The sequence below is a fragment of the Balaenoptera physalus genome (genome assembly GCF_965194825.1).
Source record: "Balaenoptera physalus genome assembly, chromosome: 11".
NCBI classification, from domain to species: Eukaryota; Metazoa; Chordata; class Mammalia; order Artiodactyla; family Balaenopteridae; genus Balaenoptera; species Balaenoptera physalus.
Window position 1 is genome coordinate 76,663,938 of NC_138896.1, and position 16,903 is coordinate 76,680,840.

The following is a 16,903-nucleotide window of genomic DNA, read 5'->3' on the forward strand; positions in this document are numbered from 1 at the left end:
CATTGGCAGGCGGATTCTTAACCACTGCGCCACCAGGGAAGTCCTGTACTATTTTATAATAAGGAAAAGAGCAAGGTGACAACCGAGGAGTACATGAGCAGCACTTGCCAAGCCCAACCCACGATGAATGCTTAACTCAACGAAATAGTACTGATCATGCTAGTCCATTGTACCTTAAAAGAGACACATTTGATACAAATAAAGCAGAAATGGTTTTGAAACACTGGTATAATGTGTTCTTTAAAAAAAAAGGCTAGACGTTGTAAAGTCAAAAACTAAGAATTGATTTAAAAATCCCTAATATATCAATGCTTTCTAGTCCCAGACTTACTTTTTAGTGTCTTAGAAATTTAAAGTCTTCTTTCAAAAAATTCTCATTTACTTAAGATATGTGAATGTCTTCTACTATTTATTTAAATTAAGCACAACTATAAAATATGACTCTCTTGAGGTGTTAAAACAATACAAACTCTACTCATAATATTGCTAAAATGAAATTGCCTTTTCTTTTGAAAGTCAAAAAAAATCTAAATAAAAACAGTGGAACTTTAAAACTTAAATTGTTCTTACATCTCCCCACTCCCCACCCGCACCAAAGAAATTAATATACCCTTCTTCCTTCCGTATAGAAGGGAAGGCAGAGGATTGAGAAAAGTTCTTTCAAAAAGCCCAATGAATGGGGGTATTGTGGCATTAATGTCAGCATAACCCATATTAAGCCTGGGACAGTCTTGAAGAGGGTATTATAGGACACCCGATGTTCTGATTTCCTTGCTTCTAGATGCAATTCTGTAGGTCATTCTTATTGATCCTCAGGCAATATTGAACTCAAAGAACTGGATTGCTATTTTGAGGCCCCCCTCTGTATTTACTGATAGATTTAGAACACCTGTATCCATCACTTGACACACTAGATGTGTTTCCTGAAAAAGCAGTATATGAATCTACAGTTTATTGGTCAAGACCCTGGAAAAGAGTACCGTTTAAAGGACAGCTGCATGGAATAGCTTAATGAAGTAAAGAATTAAGCAACCTAGAATGTGTGAACTTGAGCCAGAAATACAATTTTTTCTGACTGTGTTACTATGTTTCCACTAGCTCAAAGGAGAGAGGGAGAGAGAATACACAATGAACAACATTTCAACACAGGACTAAGCAAAATCAATATAATTCAGTGACTAATTAGAATACTAAATCTCTGTCAAAATATGAGTCAAATCTATATCAAATCAATGGCAAATAACCATCAGTGATTTTAATCTGACTATATAGGTCCTCACAGGAGGGAATTTCCTGAGTGGCAGATGTAGTGGGTAATAACTCTCATGAATTACTCAAGAGAAAACATACACTTGCACTATATACTCATAGGCATTGCCTTTCCTTTCTTCACTTTTTTTGGCATAATTTTTTTGATACAAACAATTCTAATTTTCATCAACAGAATTTGTCTACTTTTATTGTTTCTGCACATTAAAATTGGAAAATTGGTCTGCCTTTTCAGTTTTTTGTACTAACGTCATGTATTTGTTGATCTGGTCATAGCTCAGCTGCCTGATCTTTTTTCCAGTCACATTATTCCCAGGTCAGACCCCCAATTAATGGATATATATTGATTACAAACCCAAATGTAGCCCAGTTCCATGAGAACTGGAGGCACGGCTCTGTGCAAGCTTCCAGGCATCACATGCCAAAGGATTCAACTGAAATGACCCTCTGGGGCAAACTGGAGCAGTTGTGCAATCGTGTACAGCAACACTACTGAGAAGTCCAAAAGCAGAAAGTTAGATGTTTATCCCTTCAGATTAACTGGAAGGGTTTTGGAAAACCTAGCCTAGTTTCATGAGGTAGAAAAATGTCAGGCAAAGGACTAATGCCATGGTATGGACTTTCTTTTTCCAGAAATGACTCATGGAATTGAACCACTTGCTGAATCATGAGCCCTGTGTGCTTGGATTGGACCCATCCATGTTTGCCCAGGCCTGGGACACATTAGATGATTTGGCCGGGTGCTTCTGAAGCATCTGTCCTTTCTTTTCTGACCCCCTTCCTCTCCAACAATTTCCTTCCCAACGTGCATCCTTCCCAACCTTCTTTAATATTTACAATTACCACCACCCCCAACTGCTTTCTAAAGCATATTGTCTATATCATGGAATAAAGGAGAAGTATTTTTTTATTTTGTATATGTAATTTGAATGCAGAGATGGATGAAGTTCAAATTTGGTAGAGCAGTGGATGGATTTCAGAGAAGCTTAGCCTAGAATGGTCTTTATGAGAACAGCTGCACTTGTTGGATGTGTCAGGCACTGTATTAGATGCTTTGCATCTACAATTCTATTTAATTCTCCCCCAAACTCTTGGAGATATTCCTATTTTAGGGATGCTTTGCTTGGTTGCCTCTTTTACTTCATTCCAAGATCCTTAAGGCAAAACATGACATTTGTCTTTGTACCCCTAAAACAGGAGGCTGAGGGCAGAGTGATTTGGACAGGGGCTCTAGTGTCAGGTAGGCCAAGGCTCAAACCCCCCACCCTGCTGCCCTCTGTGACGTAGAGCAAGGTACTTTGCTCCTTTATCTTTAATTGATTCATCTGTAAGATGGGTATAGACATTTTACAGGGTTAAATTTAAAGCTATATAGATGTTAAATGTTTAAAGCAATGTTTGGTAATAGCAAAACATGTTTGGAAATAGAATATGGCTGAGTGGATGGGTGGATGGACAGATAGAAGAATGAATGAATGGAAGGATGGATAAATACAAATGACTCAAGAAGTGAGTAACCTGTTCAGGAATATTTCAGGTCTCTTTGCTTCTGTAGCTCATTTCTTCTCTCTGTGCTGCTTTCCAAGGAAATCATAGTGTTCAACTAAGCAGTTTTTGTTTTAAGTCCTTTTCCTTTACCTCTGTGACATCGTAAACCTTTTGCCCCTATCAGCAGCAGCTGCACGTGGGTACCAGCCTCCCAGACTCTCGTTACAGTCTACGTTTGACCTCACTGGCACAGGCAAGATACACAAAGAAAGATACTAAGAGAAGGAGCCAAGGGCAAGTAGAGGATGCACAACATAAAATGGACAGCGGTAGCCCTGGAGTCTTGTCCAGATTCTGGTACCAGTTCTCTGTGACTCCTCTTCCTCTCTGAACCTCATTTATAAAGTAAATAAAAGGACAGGATTAGAATAAATTCATTCAAGGATCATTTGCTGAGTGCTTCTTATGTACCAGGCTCTGTGCTAAATGCTATGGATAAAAGGAGGAACCATTCCCACTTCTGCCCTTGGAGTTCACAGGCTCTACATAATCCCCAGCTTTTCTTCCAGCCACAGTGTTCAGTGACTTAGCTGTATTAACAGTTTGCACAAATTTGGTCCTAGATTGTATCTTAGGTTGTAGAGTAAATATGATTATCTTTGTAGTGAAGTTTGAGAACATCTGGTTCCCATTTCCACTTTGTTAGGGAAGGTTTTATGGAGGAAGCAGCATTTCAGGGGGTCTTTAAACAAGGGAAAGGTTTCGTCTCAGGGCCCCGAAGCCCTGACTGTTGGCACTGTTTTCAGGCATCTATTTGGGAGGCGTCTAAACCATAGTTTGTGAAAATATAAATCTTTGGCCACAATGGGGGGTCAGTTATGTGTCATAGCTGATCATGAATATTGGCCAAAATCCAGTGCCCCATAATAATTCCTATTGTCCTTATTTTGGGGCATTCCTGAAGTAAGCATGTTGTACACTAATAAAGCAGTTCCCTAAGACAACTTTCAGATATGTTAATCTGTAATATTCTCTCGTCCATGGGTTTGCTTATATATGTGTCCCTGGTCAAAGACAGCATCCTCCCTCTGTCTAGATATTTACCCATAAAATGTATTCCCTGCTTAATGACTTAGATCTTTGAAACACTGGGAGAAAAAGAAACAACATAAAAATTTTCCTGAATAATAACAACTTTATTAGAAGAAAGTTATTTTGAGATTCTCATCCAGATGATCTAACATTATCTAGCAGTATCATTCACAAAGTTGTCTTTAGGTTGTTAAAAAGAGAAAGAGAGAACAAACAAATACAACAATTTAGTTCATACAAGATGCAGTTAAAGTTCAAAGAGGGAAATCTGATTACTTTTATATTTAGACAACCTAAAATACAGTGAATCTCACAAGAATTCAGGATTTCCAAATCTCAGATGCAAGTAATAATGATTCAATAAAAAGAGGAAAAGTTTTGGCTAAAAGCAAAGTGTCATTTATGTAGCATTCTCAAGGACTGAGTGATGACACTTTACCAAGACAGTCAAATACAAAGCAAGGGAGAAATGTTACTTGGAAGGTTTACTTCTTCTTTATTATTCTTATTCTCTACTGCTACTTTCTTTTTTTTATAAATTTATTTTATTTATTTATTTTTGGCTGTGTTGGGTCTTTGTTGGCGCGTGCAGGCTTTCTCTAGTTGCGGCAAGCAAGGGCTACTCTTCGTTGAGGTGCGCGGGCTTCTCACTGCGGTGGCTTCTCTTGTTGCGGAGCACGGGCTCTAGGCGCGCGGGCTTCGGTAGTTGTGGCACTCAGGCTCAGTAGTTGTGGCTCACGGGCTCTAGAGCGCAGGCTCAGTAGTTGTGGCACACGGGCTTAGTTGCTCCGTGGCATGTGGGACCTTCCTGGACCAGGGCTCGAACCTGTGTCCCCTACATTGGCAGGTGGATTCTTAACCACTATGCCACCAGGGAAGTCCCTCCACTGCTACTTTCTTTTTTTTTTTTTTTTTTTTTTTTTTTTTAAGTTTTATTTATTTATTTATGGCTGTGTTGGGTCTTCGTTTCTGTGCGAGGGCTTTCTCCAGTTGCGGCAAGCGGGGACCACTCTTCATCGCGGTGCGCGGGCCTCTCACTATCGCGGCCTCTCCTGTTGCGGAGCACAGGCTCCAGACGCGTAGGCTCAGTAATTGTGGCTCACGGGCCTAGTTGCTCCGTGGCATGTGGGATCTTCCCAGACCAGGGCTCGAACCCGTGTCCCCTGCATTGGCAGGCAGATTCTCAACCACTGCGCCACCAGGGAAGCCCCCACTGCTACTTTCTTAATGCCTTAAATTATTCAGGGTTCAGGCATCTTGCAAAAATATTGAAAAATGCCAGTACAAAATGGGAATCTAAACAATGGTTGGTGTTCTTAATTTGTCTAGATTTTAAAAAGGAAAGCAGTTCATCTGAGTAGTATCATAAAAGACAGGTAATTCATATTGCTTACATTGAAAGAATCAACTCCTCAATTAAAAATAATAATGCCTGCTTTTTCTAAATCTCTTGTTATGAAGAACATCCAAAATACTGATAATCAAATATAATATGTTTAACCCAGAATATAAAAACTTTATTCTGATAGCATTTCCATGTCAAAGTGTTACCATGGTTTGTTTAAAGGACTTTTTGATCTTTATGCAAAAAGGGATTTTAAAAATAGGATTACTGTTATATATTTGTTTGTTTATATTTATTTATTTTTAAGGCATTAATATTCATTGCAAGCATATGTTACTGGGTGGTTTTATTTATGTTTTCTGTAAGTGAGAATTTATGGGATGTTCTTATTATTAAAATAATCATACAGAAAAGAGACAAAATTTTTAAAAACACTTAATCAAAGATACACACACACACACAGAGCCAATAGTGATTTAGGAATCTTTTGGCTTTATCACCGAAGCAAGCTATTCTTGCTTTCCCTTCTCATTTCAAAATGACTTCTTAGATTATTGAGAAAATGAATTTTTAAATGTGCCTGTGTATGTAAATCCTCTCATTTAAAACTAACCACTATTGAAATAGCCAGCAAATTTCATGATCATCACTAATAGCTGTGGCAGTCTAAGTAATGTGAGAGTAAAATTCACAGCCAGAGTCAGATAACGTTAACATTAGCCAAGCAGACAGTGTTGATACTGTGCTCCCTCTTCAGGCATAAAATGCACCAATAGGATTTAGTTTCCATGTCTCAGTGGGTCTCACTTGTTTTCTACCTCTGAAGTGTGTCTATATGTGTCTCCAGAGAAAAGGTCCTTCTGCATATACCCAGTACAAAAAGTTAAAACAGATCATTGAGTATGGTTCTTACTATATTCTTGCCCTGATACTTCTGTCCAGTACTGAGGATAAGGGATGTTGTAATGGTAGAAGGAGAGGGAGATTTGGGGGAGGGGAAGTAGGCAGACATTGAAAAGGAGTAGGTACAGAGCACTTTTTTTGATCTGGGAATAGGTGGAAAGGTCCAGGGATCTTTTCTGTGTCTTTTCTGTGTGTGTGACCAGAGGGTTGGGGTGGGGGGGGTGGTGATCTCTACATAGCCACATACTCTGCACATGCCCTCTTTTCTAGATCTGTGTTTCCCTGCTATTCTCCTTAGTGCTGTCTCACCAACTAATTTGTACAGAGTGTTATTCTGATGACTTTCTACTCTCCAGCTCTTCCCTCACCATGGAGTGTGAAAACTGGAGAACATGGGTGCCATCTGTCCCACCCACATTGCCCCTCATCATGTGTTAGCCAGAGAATGGCCCCTGGGGGATTCCGAGGTCATTTGTAAACTTGAGCTCATGTAGAAAGGAGAGAATGCCAAGGAGTTGGCTTCCCTTCTGTTAAATCTGTGTTTGAGAAAGTAGGTGTGAAAGAACCCCCCTTTTCCTGCATGCCCTCACCACATTCTAAGATCCTGAACACTTTAAAGAAACAGTGGTTCTCCTTTCAAAATGTTTCATCTGATATTTAAAAATGTACACAGCTGCATCTTTCCACCAAAGGTTATTGACAGAAGGAATAGTTGATATCGCCTATCTGTGTTTCAGTTCAGTGGGGAACTAAGTGACATTGGTTACAGTTTAAATACATTTTTATTGGTAAGGCCCATACTCTGGAAATGGCTTATCACCCAGGACCTTGTGCCTGCAATTCACCCTGACTGCCTCTAGATGGTGGTAGTGTCTTTTCCTGGAGTGCGATTTAGTGTTCATACCAGGTGTTGGAAGGAAAACACAGAAGAAATGCAGCTGTGTACTCACAAATTACATGAACATATATAAAATATTTATGTATTGTTATATATTTATATGATATACTCTATTAATGTAGTCAATATGCTGATCAACTTTAATAAGAAAAGAAAAACATACAAACATAGGAGGAGCAAAGTATAGAAGAAATATATTTGCAGAGAGTTAGTGAGTTGGCCTTTATTCTTGGCCTAGAGCCATTCTCTTCCTAAGCTGAGTTCCCCATTTGTGCACAACCTTCTCATTGAGTCCCAGCCTCCAGGGCTGAACACATCTGGCAGGAGGCTCTGCTGAAAACTACCTGGCAGCCCTCAAACGGGCTTCCAAGCCTGCTGCCCTTAACTCACTCAGATGCCTCCTCAGGGCCAGGAGTCCTGCTTGCCTCCTTTCTCTGGGGCTTGGCACTCACCACCAGGGGTCTCCAGCTGTAGAATAAACAGAGCATTCTGCCACTGGCCCTGGCAAACTTCCTCTGATTGGAGATATGAAAGAAGGCAACATAGCAGATGTCCTCCAAAAGTCACAAATCCAATCCATGTTCATTTGGGCAAAGAGAAAAAACTTACTGCCTCAACTAACCCAATAGAAGAAAGCATGGATGGAGTTGATCTTAGGGATGAAGGCATTCAGGACTGGTACCTTCCCTCCCTCTCCCCGTTCCTCCCTCCTTCTCCTTCTGCTTTTCCCTCATCACACACACACACACACACACACACACACACACACACACACACACTCACACTCTCTCATCTCTCCTCATCTCTCTGGGTTGACTTTATTTTCTCAATTGCTTCTCTGTGAGGAGGGGACATAGTTGTCAGGCTTACATTCCTAAAACCACACACAAAGGAGTGTAGAGAGTTTTTCCTATTTGCTCCAGATGGAAAAAAGGAAAAATCCCCAAATAGCCCATTTTGAATCATGTGTCTAATTAATAAACCAATCATTGTGGCCTGGGCAGAGTTTGTGTGTATTTTTGTGTGTATGTATATATGTATGTGTGTGTGTGTGTGTGTGTGTGTAGTGCTGTGGTTGGCACAGCCTGGGTTGGATACCCAGCCACACATGCAGGATGGGAGAGGTTAACTGTCAAGAAAACCTTGTGAATGGAAGGGGTGAAGAAGATTTCCCTAAAGGAAGGGGTTGATATTTGCAAAAGAAGGAAAAGAAAAGTGCCGGGCAATTTTTTAAAAAGGTCTCCCCTGCATTGTTCCATTTGTAAATATTTTTAAGTATAGAGTAAGTGATGAAATTGCTGTGCGGCAGGGAACTTGTTCCTAGTGCTGTTAAACTGGTTCTCAGAAAGCTTCTGCATTTGTCCTATAAGCCCTGAAAGATATCAGTAAATGCTGGACATTTTTTTTTTAGTTAAGGCTGGTCATAAAGAAGATGGCCTTCTGCTCATGTATTGAGAGCTAGTGTACCCGCCCCAGCCAGCTCTTTCCCATTTGCCTCATTAGCTTTCCTGTCCCCACTAAGACCTATGTCTTATTCCTGGTTGTCTTCCCAGCACATGGCATGGAACTTGGCACATAGCTGATGCTCAAGGAATGTTTATCAAGGGAATCAATGAATAATAATGACTAGACCTGCAGCAAAATTGATAGACCACAAATCTGGTTCTGTTATCGTATCTGGAGCCACACCCTAGAGCTGCCTGCATCAAGCTAGTGCCACTTGTGGGAAACTAATCAGGCATTAGGAGGAGATGCCTGGCATCACTGCATGTACCTCACAAATGCATATTCATATGAGCCCACATGCATGATTAACTTGGGAAGCTGACAGGAAGCAGTCAATCTGTTGAGCAAGTTTGTGTTTTATAAACCAGATGTTTGGTATTATTATTCATCATTTCCTTTGATACCAGAATGGTCTCCATTATGTAGCATAGGAAATGAAGGATATGGAATAATATACACTTATTATACAGCAGAACACCACAACCAAGCATTTCAGAGGCCTGTTCAAAGCCTGGGCAAGTGTAATTGAATGGCAGTTCATTTTAGGATTCCCACTTGGACTTAAGTTAATGGGATTTTGCCCAGATGGACCATCGTGACCCACCCCCCACTCCTACCCTTGGAAAATGAATGTTGACTCTATTTCTGAGTTTTTCTTGGAAGCCATGTCTATGAATCATAAGCAGTGCTCTTGCCTCAGTGGCTACTACAGGTTAGGGAGCCACAGGAAAGCAGGGACCCCCTACTGTAGTGTGGGGACAGAGGGTGTCTGGCTGTGGTTTGCTGCATAACTCCTGCTTGGTGGTCTTAAAAAAAAAACAAACCTTTTGCCACCAGCTGCTATTTCCTATGGCAGGAGTACAGAATGCCTTTCAATCGTAAAGTGCTTACTGTGCAAATTAACTTTCAATTTGATGTTCACTCTCCACAAAATGTTTAAGATTCACAGAACCCAGACCCGGTGGAAAGTGGGAAAGATGGATCTGGTGGGTGCAGAAGAGCATCTTCATGTTGTGCAAGTCATATTTCCAGAGTGCTGCCAGCCCTCATGGCCATACTGATGAGCTGGTATAACATCAGAAAGGCTACAGGTTAGGGTTCTGGCCAAGCCAGTGCAAATCTGGGCCAGAATTGTCCCTGAAAGAGGAACATGTGAGCTCATAGCAGTGGCTAGACTGAGTTCACTGCATTTCCGTTGTTTACCTGGGGCTGGTTAAAAATGAGTGGTTTCTGAACAAATGTAATATTATGGGTTTTTTGAAAATTTTAAGTAACGATGCAGTAATTATATTTGGAATTAGCCCCTGAGTGAAGTTGTTACTATATTCTGGCCTTAACATTTGGAAGTTAGTTTCCCGTGATCTTGTATTTATGCCAGGACAAGTACCAGTGATTTATAACTGATTTTTACTGTTTACAGGAAAAAAGCTTCATTTCTCATTATTGTCAATGGTATGTTTTGATTTTATCCGTGATACATGTTGGCATTGCTTGAAATTTTTATTTGAGTTGCAAAGTGGAAGTTGCCCAGGGTTATGGATCAGCTCAACTCAGTTTTCTTTGTAGCATTAAGGATTAATCAAGGAGTCAGAATATGGGAAGATTTCTGATTCTGAGGGAGATGTTTATCGTGGGTTGGTTCTGCCTTTGAAAATGGCCTTGCATGCCCCCATTGATGGCCATAGTATACTTTAAGTATTTTTAGCAAGATGTTGGAACCATGGTTCCACAAACTGTTATATACCAGTTGGTTTGGTTCCTGGCAACAATAACTGTCAGCATCATCTCATAGTTAATGTTATTTGGTTCTTAATATGATACATCAAGTTTGTTTATTTATACTAACACCAAAATAAGGCTGTCCTAAATAATAGATTACATGATTACAATGTGTATTACTCAGGATTCTCCAGAGAAAGAGAACCATATGAGATATATATGTATTTTTTTTCTTAAATGTAAGGTAAGTATACACACACCCACACACATACACACACACAGAGGGAGGGAGGGAGAGAGGGAGGGAGGGAGAGAGAGAGAGAGATTTATTTTAAGCAATTGCCTCACATGAATGTGGGGGGCTGACGCATCTGAAAAACTGTAGGGCAGGTTGGTAGGCTGGAAATTCCAGCAGGATGGAATTTTACAGTCTTGGGTTTGAAGGCAGTCTGGAAGCAGAATTTCTTCTTCCTTGGGGAACCTTTTTTTCTCTTAAGGGCTTGAACTGATTGGATAAAACACACCCAGATTATGCAGGATAATCTGCTTTATCAAAGTCTAATTTTTTATTGAAATATAGTTGACATATAACATTATCTTAGTTTCAGATGTGCTACATAGTGATTTGCAAACATTATGAAATGATCATCACTATGTCTAGTAACCATCTGTCCCTGTACAAATTATTATGTTACTGACCATATTCCTTATGTTGTGTATTATATCCCCGTGGCTTATTTATTTTATAGCTGGAGGTTTGTATCTCTTCAGCCCCTTCACCTATTTCGCTCCCACCCGCCCCCCACTCTGGCAACCATCTGTTTGTTGTTTCTGTGAGTCTGTTTTTATCTTATTTTGTTTGCTTGTTTTGTTTTTTAGATTCTACATATAAGTGAGATCATACAGTATTTGTCTTTCTCTGACTTATTTCACTTAATATAATACTCTGTAGGTCCATCCATGTTGTCACAAATGGCAAGGTTTTTTTATGGCTGACTAATATTCCATTGTGTGTATATATCACATCTTCTTTATCCATTCATCTCTCAATGGACAATTAGTTTGCTTCCATATCTTGGCTATTGTAAATAACGTTGCAATGAACATTGGTGTGCATATCTCTTTTCGAATTAGTATTTTTATTTTTTTCAGGTAATTACCCAGAAGTGAAATTGCTGGATGATATGGCAGTTCTATTTTTATTTATTTATTTATTTTTTGGCTGTGCTACGTGACTTGTGGGATCTTAGTTCCCAGATCAGGGACTGTACCTGAGCCCTCAGCAGTGAAAGCATGGAGTCCTAATCACTGGACCGCTAGGGAATTCCCGGCAGTTCTATTTTTATTTTTTTGATGAGCCTCCATACTGTTTTTCACAGTGGCTGCACCAACTTACAACCCCAACAGTGCACAAGGGTTCCCTTTTCTTCACATCCTCACCAACACTTGTTATTTGTTATCTTTTTGATAATAACCATTCCCTAACAGGGATGAGGTGATACCTCATTGTGGTTTTGATTTACATTTCTGTAATAGCGATGCTGAGCATCTTTTCATGTGCCTGTTGTCCATCTGTTTGTCTAATTTGGGAAAACGTCTATTCAGGTCCTGTGCCCATTTTTTAGTCTGGTTGTTTGTTTATTTGATGTTGAGTGTATGTGTTATTTGTATATTTTGGAAATTAATGCCTTATCGGATATATAATTTGCAAGTATCTCCTCCCATTCAGTAGGCTGCCTTTTCTTTTTTGTTGATAGTTTATTTTGCTCTGTAAAAGCTTTTTAGTTTGATGAGTCCCATTTGTTTATTTTTGCTTTTGTTTTTCTTGCCTGAGGAAACACATCCAAAAAAAATTGCTAAGACCAATGTCAAAAACCATACTGCCTGTTTTTTGTCTAGGAGTTTTATGATTTCAGGTCTTACATTTAAGTCTTTAACTCATTTTTAGTCTACTTTTGTATAGGATGTGAGACTGTCCAGTTTGATTCTTTTGCATGTAGCTGTCCAGTTTCCCTAATACCATTTATTGAAAAGGCTGTCTTTTCCCGATTAATTGCCCATATAATTATTCATATAATGAACCCATATAAGTGTGGTTTCATTTCTGGGCTCTCTATTCTGTTCCATTGATCTATGTGTCTTTTTTTGTGTGCCGGTACCGTAATATTTTTTTTTTTTTAATTTTTTTTTAAATTAATTAATTTATTTATTTTTGGCTGTGTTAGGTCTTCGTTTCTGTGTGAGGGCTTTCTCTAGTTGTGGCAAGCGGGGGCCACTCTTCATCGCAGTGCGCGGGCCTCTCACTATCGCGGCCTCTCTTGTTGTAGAGCACAGGCTCCAGATGCGCAGGCTCAGTAGTTGTGGCTCACGGGCCTAGTTGCTCCGCGGCATGTGGGATCTTCCCAGACCAGGGCTTGAACCCGTGTCCCCTGCATTAGCAGGCAGATTCTCAACCACTGCGCCACCAGGGAAGCCCCGGTACCGTAATATTTTCATGACTTTACCTTTTGTAGTATAGTTTGAAATGAGGGAGCATGATCCCTCCAGCTCTATCCCTGCATGTGGCTCTCTGCATAGCCCCAAGGTGCTCAGGGTGCTACCAGCCCACTGTTGGGTGGGGCTGGGTCCCTGTTGCCCTAGGCTAGAGGGAGGACTCCAAAACGGGGCTTGCCAGTGCCAGTGTTGTTGTGGAACAAGCTCCTGAAAATGGTTGCTGCCAGTATTCTCTATCTGCAGGAGGAGTCCCAATTGCCTGCTGCCTCTCCAGGAAGCTCTCCAAGGTCAGCAAATGGGTCTGACCTAGGCTTCTTTTAAACTACTGCCTCTGTGCTGGGACCTGGAAAGTGTGAGATTTTGCGAGCACTCTTTAAGAGCAGAGCCTCCATGTCCTGTAACTCTATGGCTCCCCTAAACATAAGCCCTGCTGGTTTTCAAAGCCAGACGTTCTGGGGTCTTGTCTTCCCAGTGTAGGATCCCTGGGATGAGGAGCGTGCTGTGGAGCTCAGACCACTGGCTCCTTGGGGAGGACCTCTGCGATTGTGATATTCCTCCTGTTTGTAGGTTGCTGACCTGGAGGTATGGGTCTTGACTTTTACCACGTCTCCGCCCTTCCTGTCCATCTCGTTGTGGTTCCTCCTTTATGTCTTTCGTTGTGGAAAATCTTTTCTGCTATCTTTAGTTTGTTCTCATAGATAGTTGCTCTGTAAGTAGTTGTAATTTTGGTGTGTCCTTTTGGAGGAGGCGAGCTCTGGGTCTTCCTACTCCACCATTTTGGCCATCTCTAAAACCAACTGATTTAAATGTTAATCACATCTAAAAAATACATCCACAACAACATCTAGACTGGTGTTTGATCAAACAGCTGGCACCGTTGCCTAACCAAGTTGCCACATAAAATTAACCATCACATCATGAATTCCCAGTCCTTGAGGGATCTTGAGATTCTTGTGTTGTTTTGCTTGTCATGGAGGAATATAGGCCCATCTTGATATAGAGGTAAAACTAATAAAAACATGGCCTCCTCTATCTCTGTTAGGAGTTTTCCCAACGCATATAAGTTTCTCTTTAACTATCATGGTTATTGATGGTGGAAAGCATTGCCTTTTAACAGTGCTTCTTGGATTTTAACATGCATACTAACTATTGAAATGAAGATTCAGATTCAGAGAATCAAGAGAGGGCTTGGGATTATGCATTTCTAGGGCACTCAGGTGCCAGAGGTACTGCCATTCTGTGTACCACATTACAAGTAATGAGGTCCTATTGCTCAAATAACCTATTGGAAGAACAAGACTGGTAGAAGACTGACTGAGTTTAATGACCTTTTCTCAGGAGGCCAGTCAGTCTGTGGGGACCTCAGTCCATGGGGACCTCTAAATTTTAGGATCTTCTCTTTATAATGCCTTTTCCCAAGAAGACTGAGGGAGCAACACTTGCTTTTTGTATGGAATTAAAGTGACAGAGAAGTGCCCAAACATCAGAAAACACTCTAGACTGAAGATAGTGGATTCTTATTCACAGATTGCTTCATTTGAAGCTTGAATGGGCTGTGAAACCAGGAAGTAAACCTCTCCCACCAGACTTGCCAATTTTGGTCTCTATCCGCAGTGCCACATGCCTTGATCTTACTGGAGACTCTGCTACTTGCTAGCCATGTGACCTTGAAGGCAGGGAAAGGAAACTAGCATCTTTTGAGCACCTGCAGATGCCAGGTACCTTGCTGGGCAGTTTCACATTTTATCTTCATGGCAACAATGCTGGGGAATAGTTGGCATTATTTCATATGAGGACATGAAGGCTTAGATAATGCAGTTCATAAAGATTCAAAGCTGAGAATTAGAGCGAGGTTTGTCTTGGACCAAAGCCTACTGTGGTCCAGGACTCAGTTTCCCCATTTGTTAATGGGGCAGAGTAGGGGTTCCTGCCTTTCTCCTAACACTGTTGTGAAGGACGGATGTGATGGTGGTCTCAATGCATTTGTATGCAATTCAGTGAGTTACAGAAGTGTATTATGTGGCAAATTTCAAGGGTTGTTCTTCCGGGAGGGATGTTCAGCTTCTTACCAGTGATTTAAAGATGAGCTGATCAAATTATTTTTTTATTTTGTTTGTTTTCCATCTGGGACTGGCATACAGAGATATGCAGAAGTTCAAAAAGGCCATGACTCAGCTACCTTGGGGAGAATAAATGCTTCCAGATTCCATTGTTTCCAGCAGGGGCAACTCATAAAACCCCTTATGCTCATGCTTTCTGATCCTCAATTTCCAGATTAAGGAGAAGCATTAATATTGCACATATTGAACATAAAAGTCTGCAAAGTAAAACAGTAAAATCAGTCTGTAGTAATAAAATAAAATGAATCACTGAGATTAAAACAGGGCTTTATTTGAACTCAAATAGCTGAATGCAGTAAACAGATCAGCTGGAGTGACTGATGGTAACTGACGTTGTTTCCCCTGCTGGAGAGGACGGGCTGGGATCTTCACCTACAAGTCAGGGTGGAGGAATGTTGCACTCCCACCTACGCTATAAAGGCTCAAGTGGACCCTGGTCCATTCCCAACAGCCCCTGGTCAGGAAAGGATGAGATAGTCAAAGGGTATGGCCTCCAGCACTGTTTATCCCAGATCATTCTCAGGTAACTGGCTTTTCTGTCTCCATCCAGCTTGCCAATGATCAGGGCCCCGTCCTGATGACCACGGTCGCCATGCCTGTGTTTAGTAAGCAGAACGAAACTGTGAGTACAGTGACTGGATTTCCTACTTGATGCTAGGAGTGTTGTTATCTCAGACCCCCTCTGACTCAAGCTTTGGTGCTCTTTATTTACTCATTTAATTTAAGGATGGAGGGTGTATAATTTTTCCTCACTTTTAATCCTGCTGGTAGCATCATGAAATCAAGAATAGATGAGAGATGAGACTTCCCTGGTGGTCCAGTGGTTAGGGGTCCATGCTCCCAACGCAGGGGCCCCAGGTTTGATCCCTGATCAGGGAACTAGATCCTTCATGCTGCAACTAAGAGCCGGCACAGCCAGAAAAAAAAGAATACATGAGAGGAATTCAAGCAGGCATCATTTTACAGTTTGTAGCACTTTTCCAAAATTTAAATGTTTAAATGACCAGGGGAAGGAAACCCCCAGAAAGAATCCTTGATTGTGGTGGGTTAACCTCTCTCTGATTTACAGGTACCAGCCTTGAATTAGATTCCCAGGGCTGTGGCAACAAAGTGCCCCAAACGGGATGGCTTACAACAATAGAAATGTATTCTCACAATTCCAGAGGCTAGAAGTCCAAAATCAAGGAGTCAGTTCTAGGGAAGACTCCTTCCTTGCCTCTTCCAGTGGCCTCAGAAGTTCCTTGGTTTGTGGCAGCATAACTCCAATCTCCACCTCTGTCTTCACATGACCTTCTTCTCTCCTTATCTCTCTGTCCTGTCTTCTTCTTATAATGACACAAATCATTGGATATAAGCCCCATCCTACATCCAGGATGATTTTACCTTGAGATCCTTAATTAATTACATCTACAAAGGCCCTATGTCCAAATAACACAGCCTGAGGTTCTGGGGACACTTGAATTGGGGGGAAACAACAGACAACAACGATGTGTATTTTCTTCTAGAAGGCCCTTTCTGACATTAGAAAGTTTAGTACACCACATTGACCTTGGGACCTGGGACCCTGGAGGCCTATTCCTTCCCCTTAGTCCTTGATTCCAACTTGCTGCTAAAAATGTGTTAGGGTTATTGCATCTTTCTCTGGCTATTTAGTCTCTCTCTCATGGGCACCAGATGGCAGTGTAAATTGAGAAAGTAGTTAACATGTTAAGTGTTTCCTATAAAAAGTTTCCATAAGAGAAACTGATTAATGATCATAAGTCCTTAGCTTCTTAAGATTCTTGGTTTTCAGGAGAGAGAAGAAAATGGTTTTTAGGGTGTCTTGGTATGGGTGTGTGTTGAGGGATATATAGTAGGTAATGTTTGGCCTGAGAAGCTACCATTCTTGCCTAGGAGTATTTTGGGTAGCGGATGGGGAATAGAAGAGGTTCCCTCATAGAGATCCAGGTTAATCTTCAATCTCTCTCAGTTTGAAGAAGGCACCAGACAGTGATATATGGTGTGTGGCTTTTCAGGAGGTTCTATTTCTTCTACCAAATTAACATACTATTGTTGGTATTGTTTAATGTT

At 40.9% G+C, this 16,903-nt stretch overlaps 1 protein-coding gene across 2 annotated transcripts in view; it reads left to right on the forward strand.

Annotated features, from left to right (window-relative positions):
* The window catches only part of CACNA2D3 (calcium voltage-gated channel auxiliary subunit alpha2delta 3), an 800,023-nt gene that overhangs the window by 557,863 nt on the left and 225,257 nt on the right, over nucleotides 1-16,903 (forward strand). For both annotated transcript variants that reach the window (XR_014251113.1, XM_082414438.1), the window contains one exon: nucleotides 15,384-15,455. Coding sequence is in view for 1 of the 2 variants with exons in the window: in XM_082414438.1 (XP_082270564.1) it covers nucleotides 15,384-15,455 (72 nt within the window). In the remaining variant the exon portion in view is untranslated. The remainder of the gene's footprint in view (nucleotides 1-15,383; nucleotides 15,456-16,903) is intronic.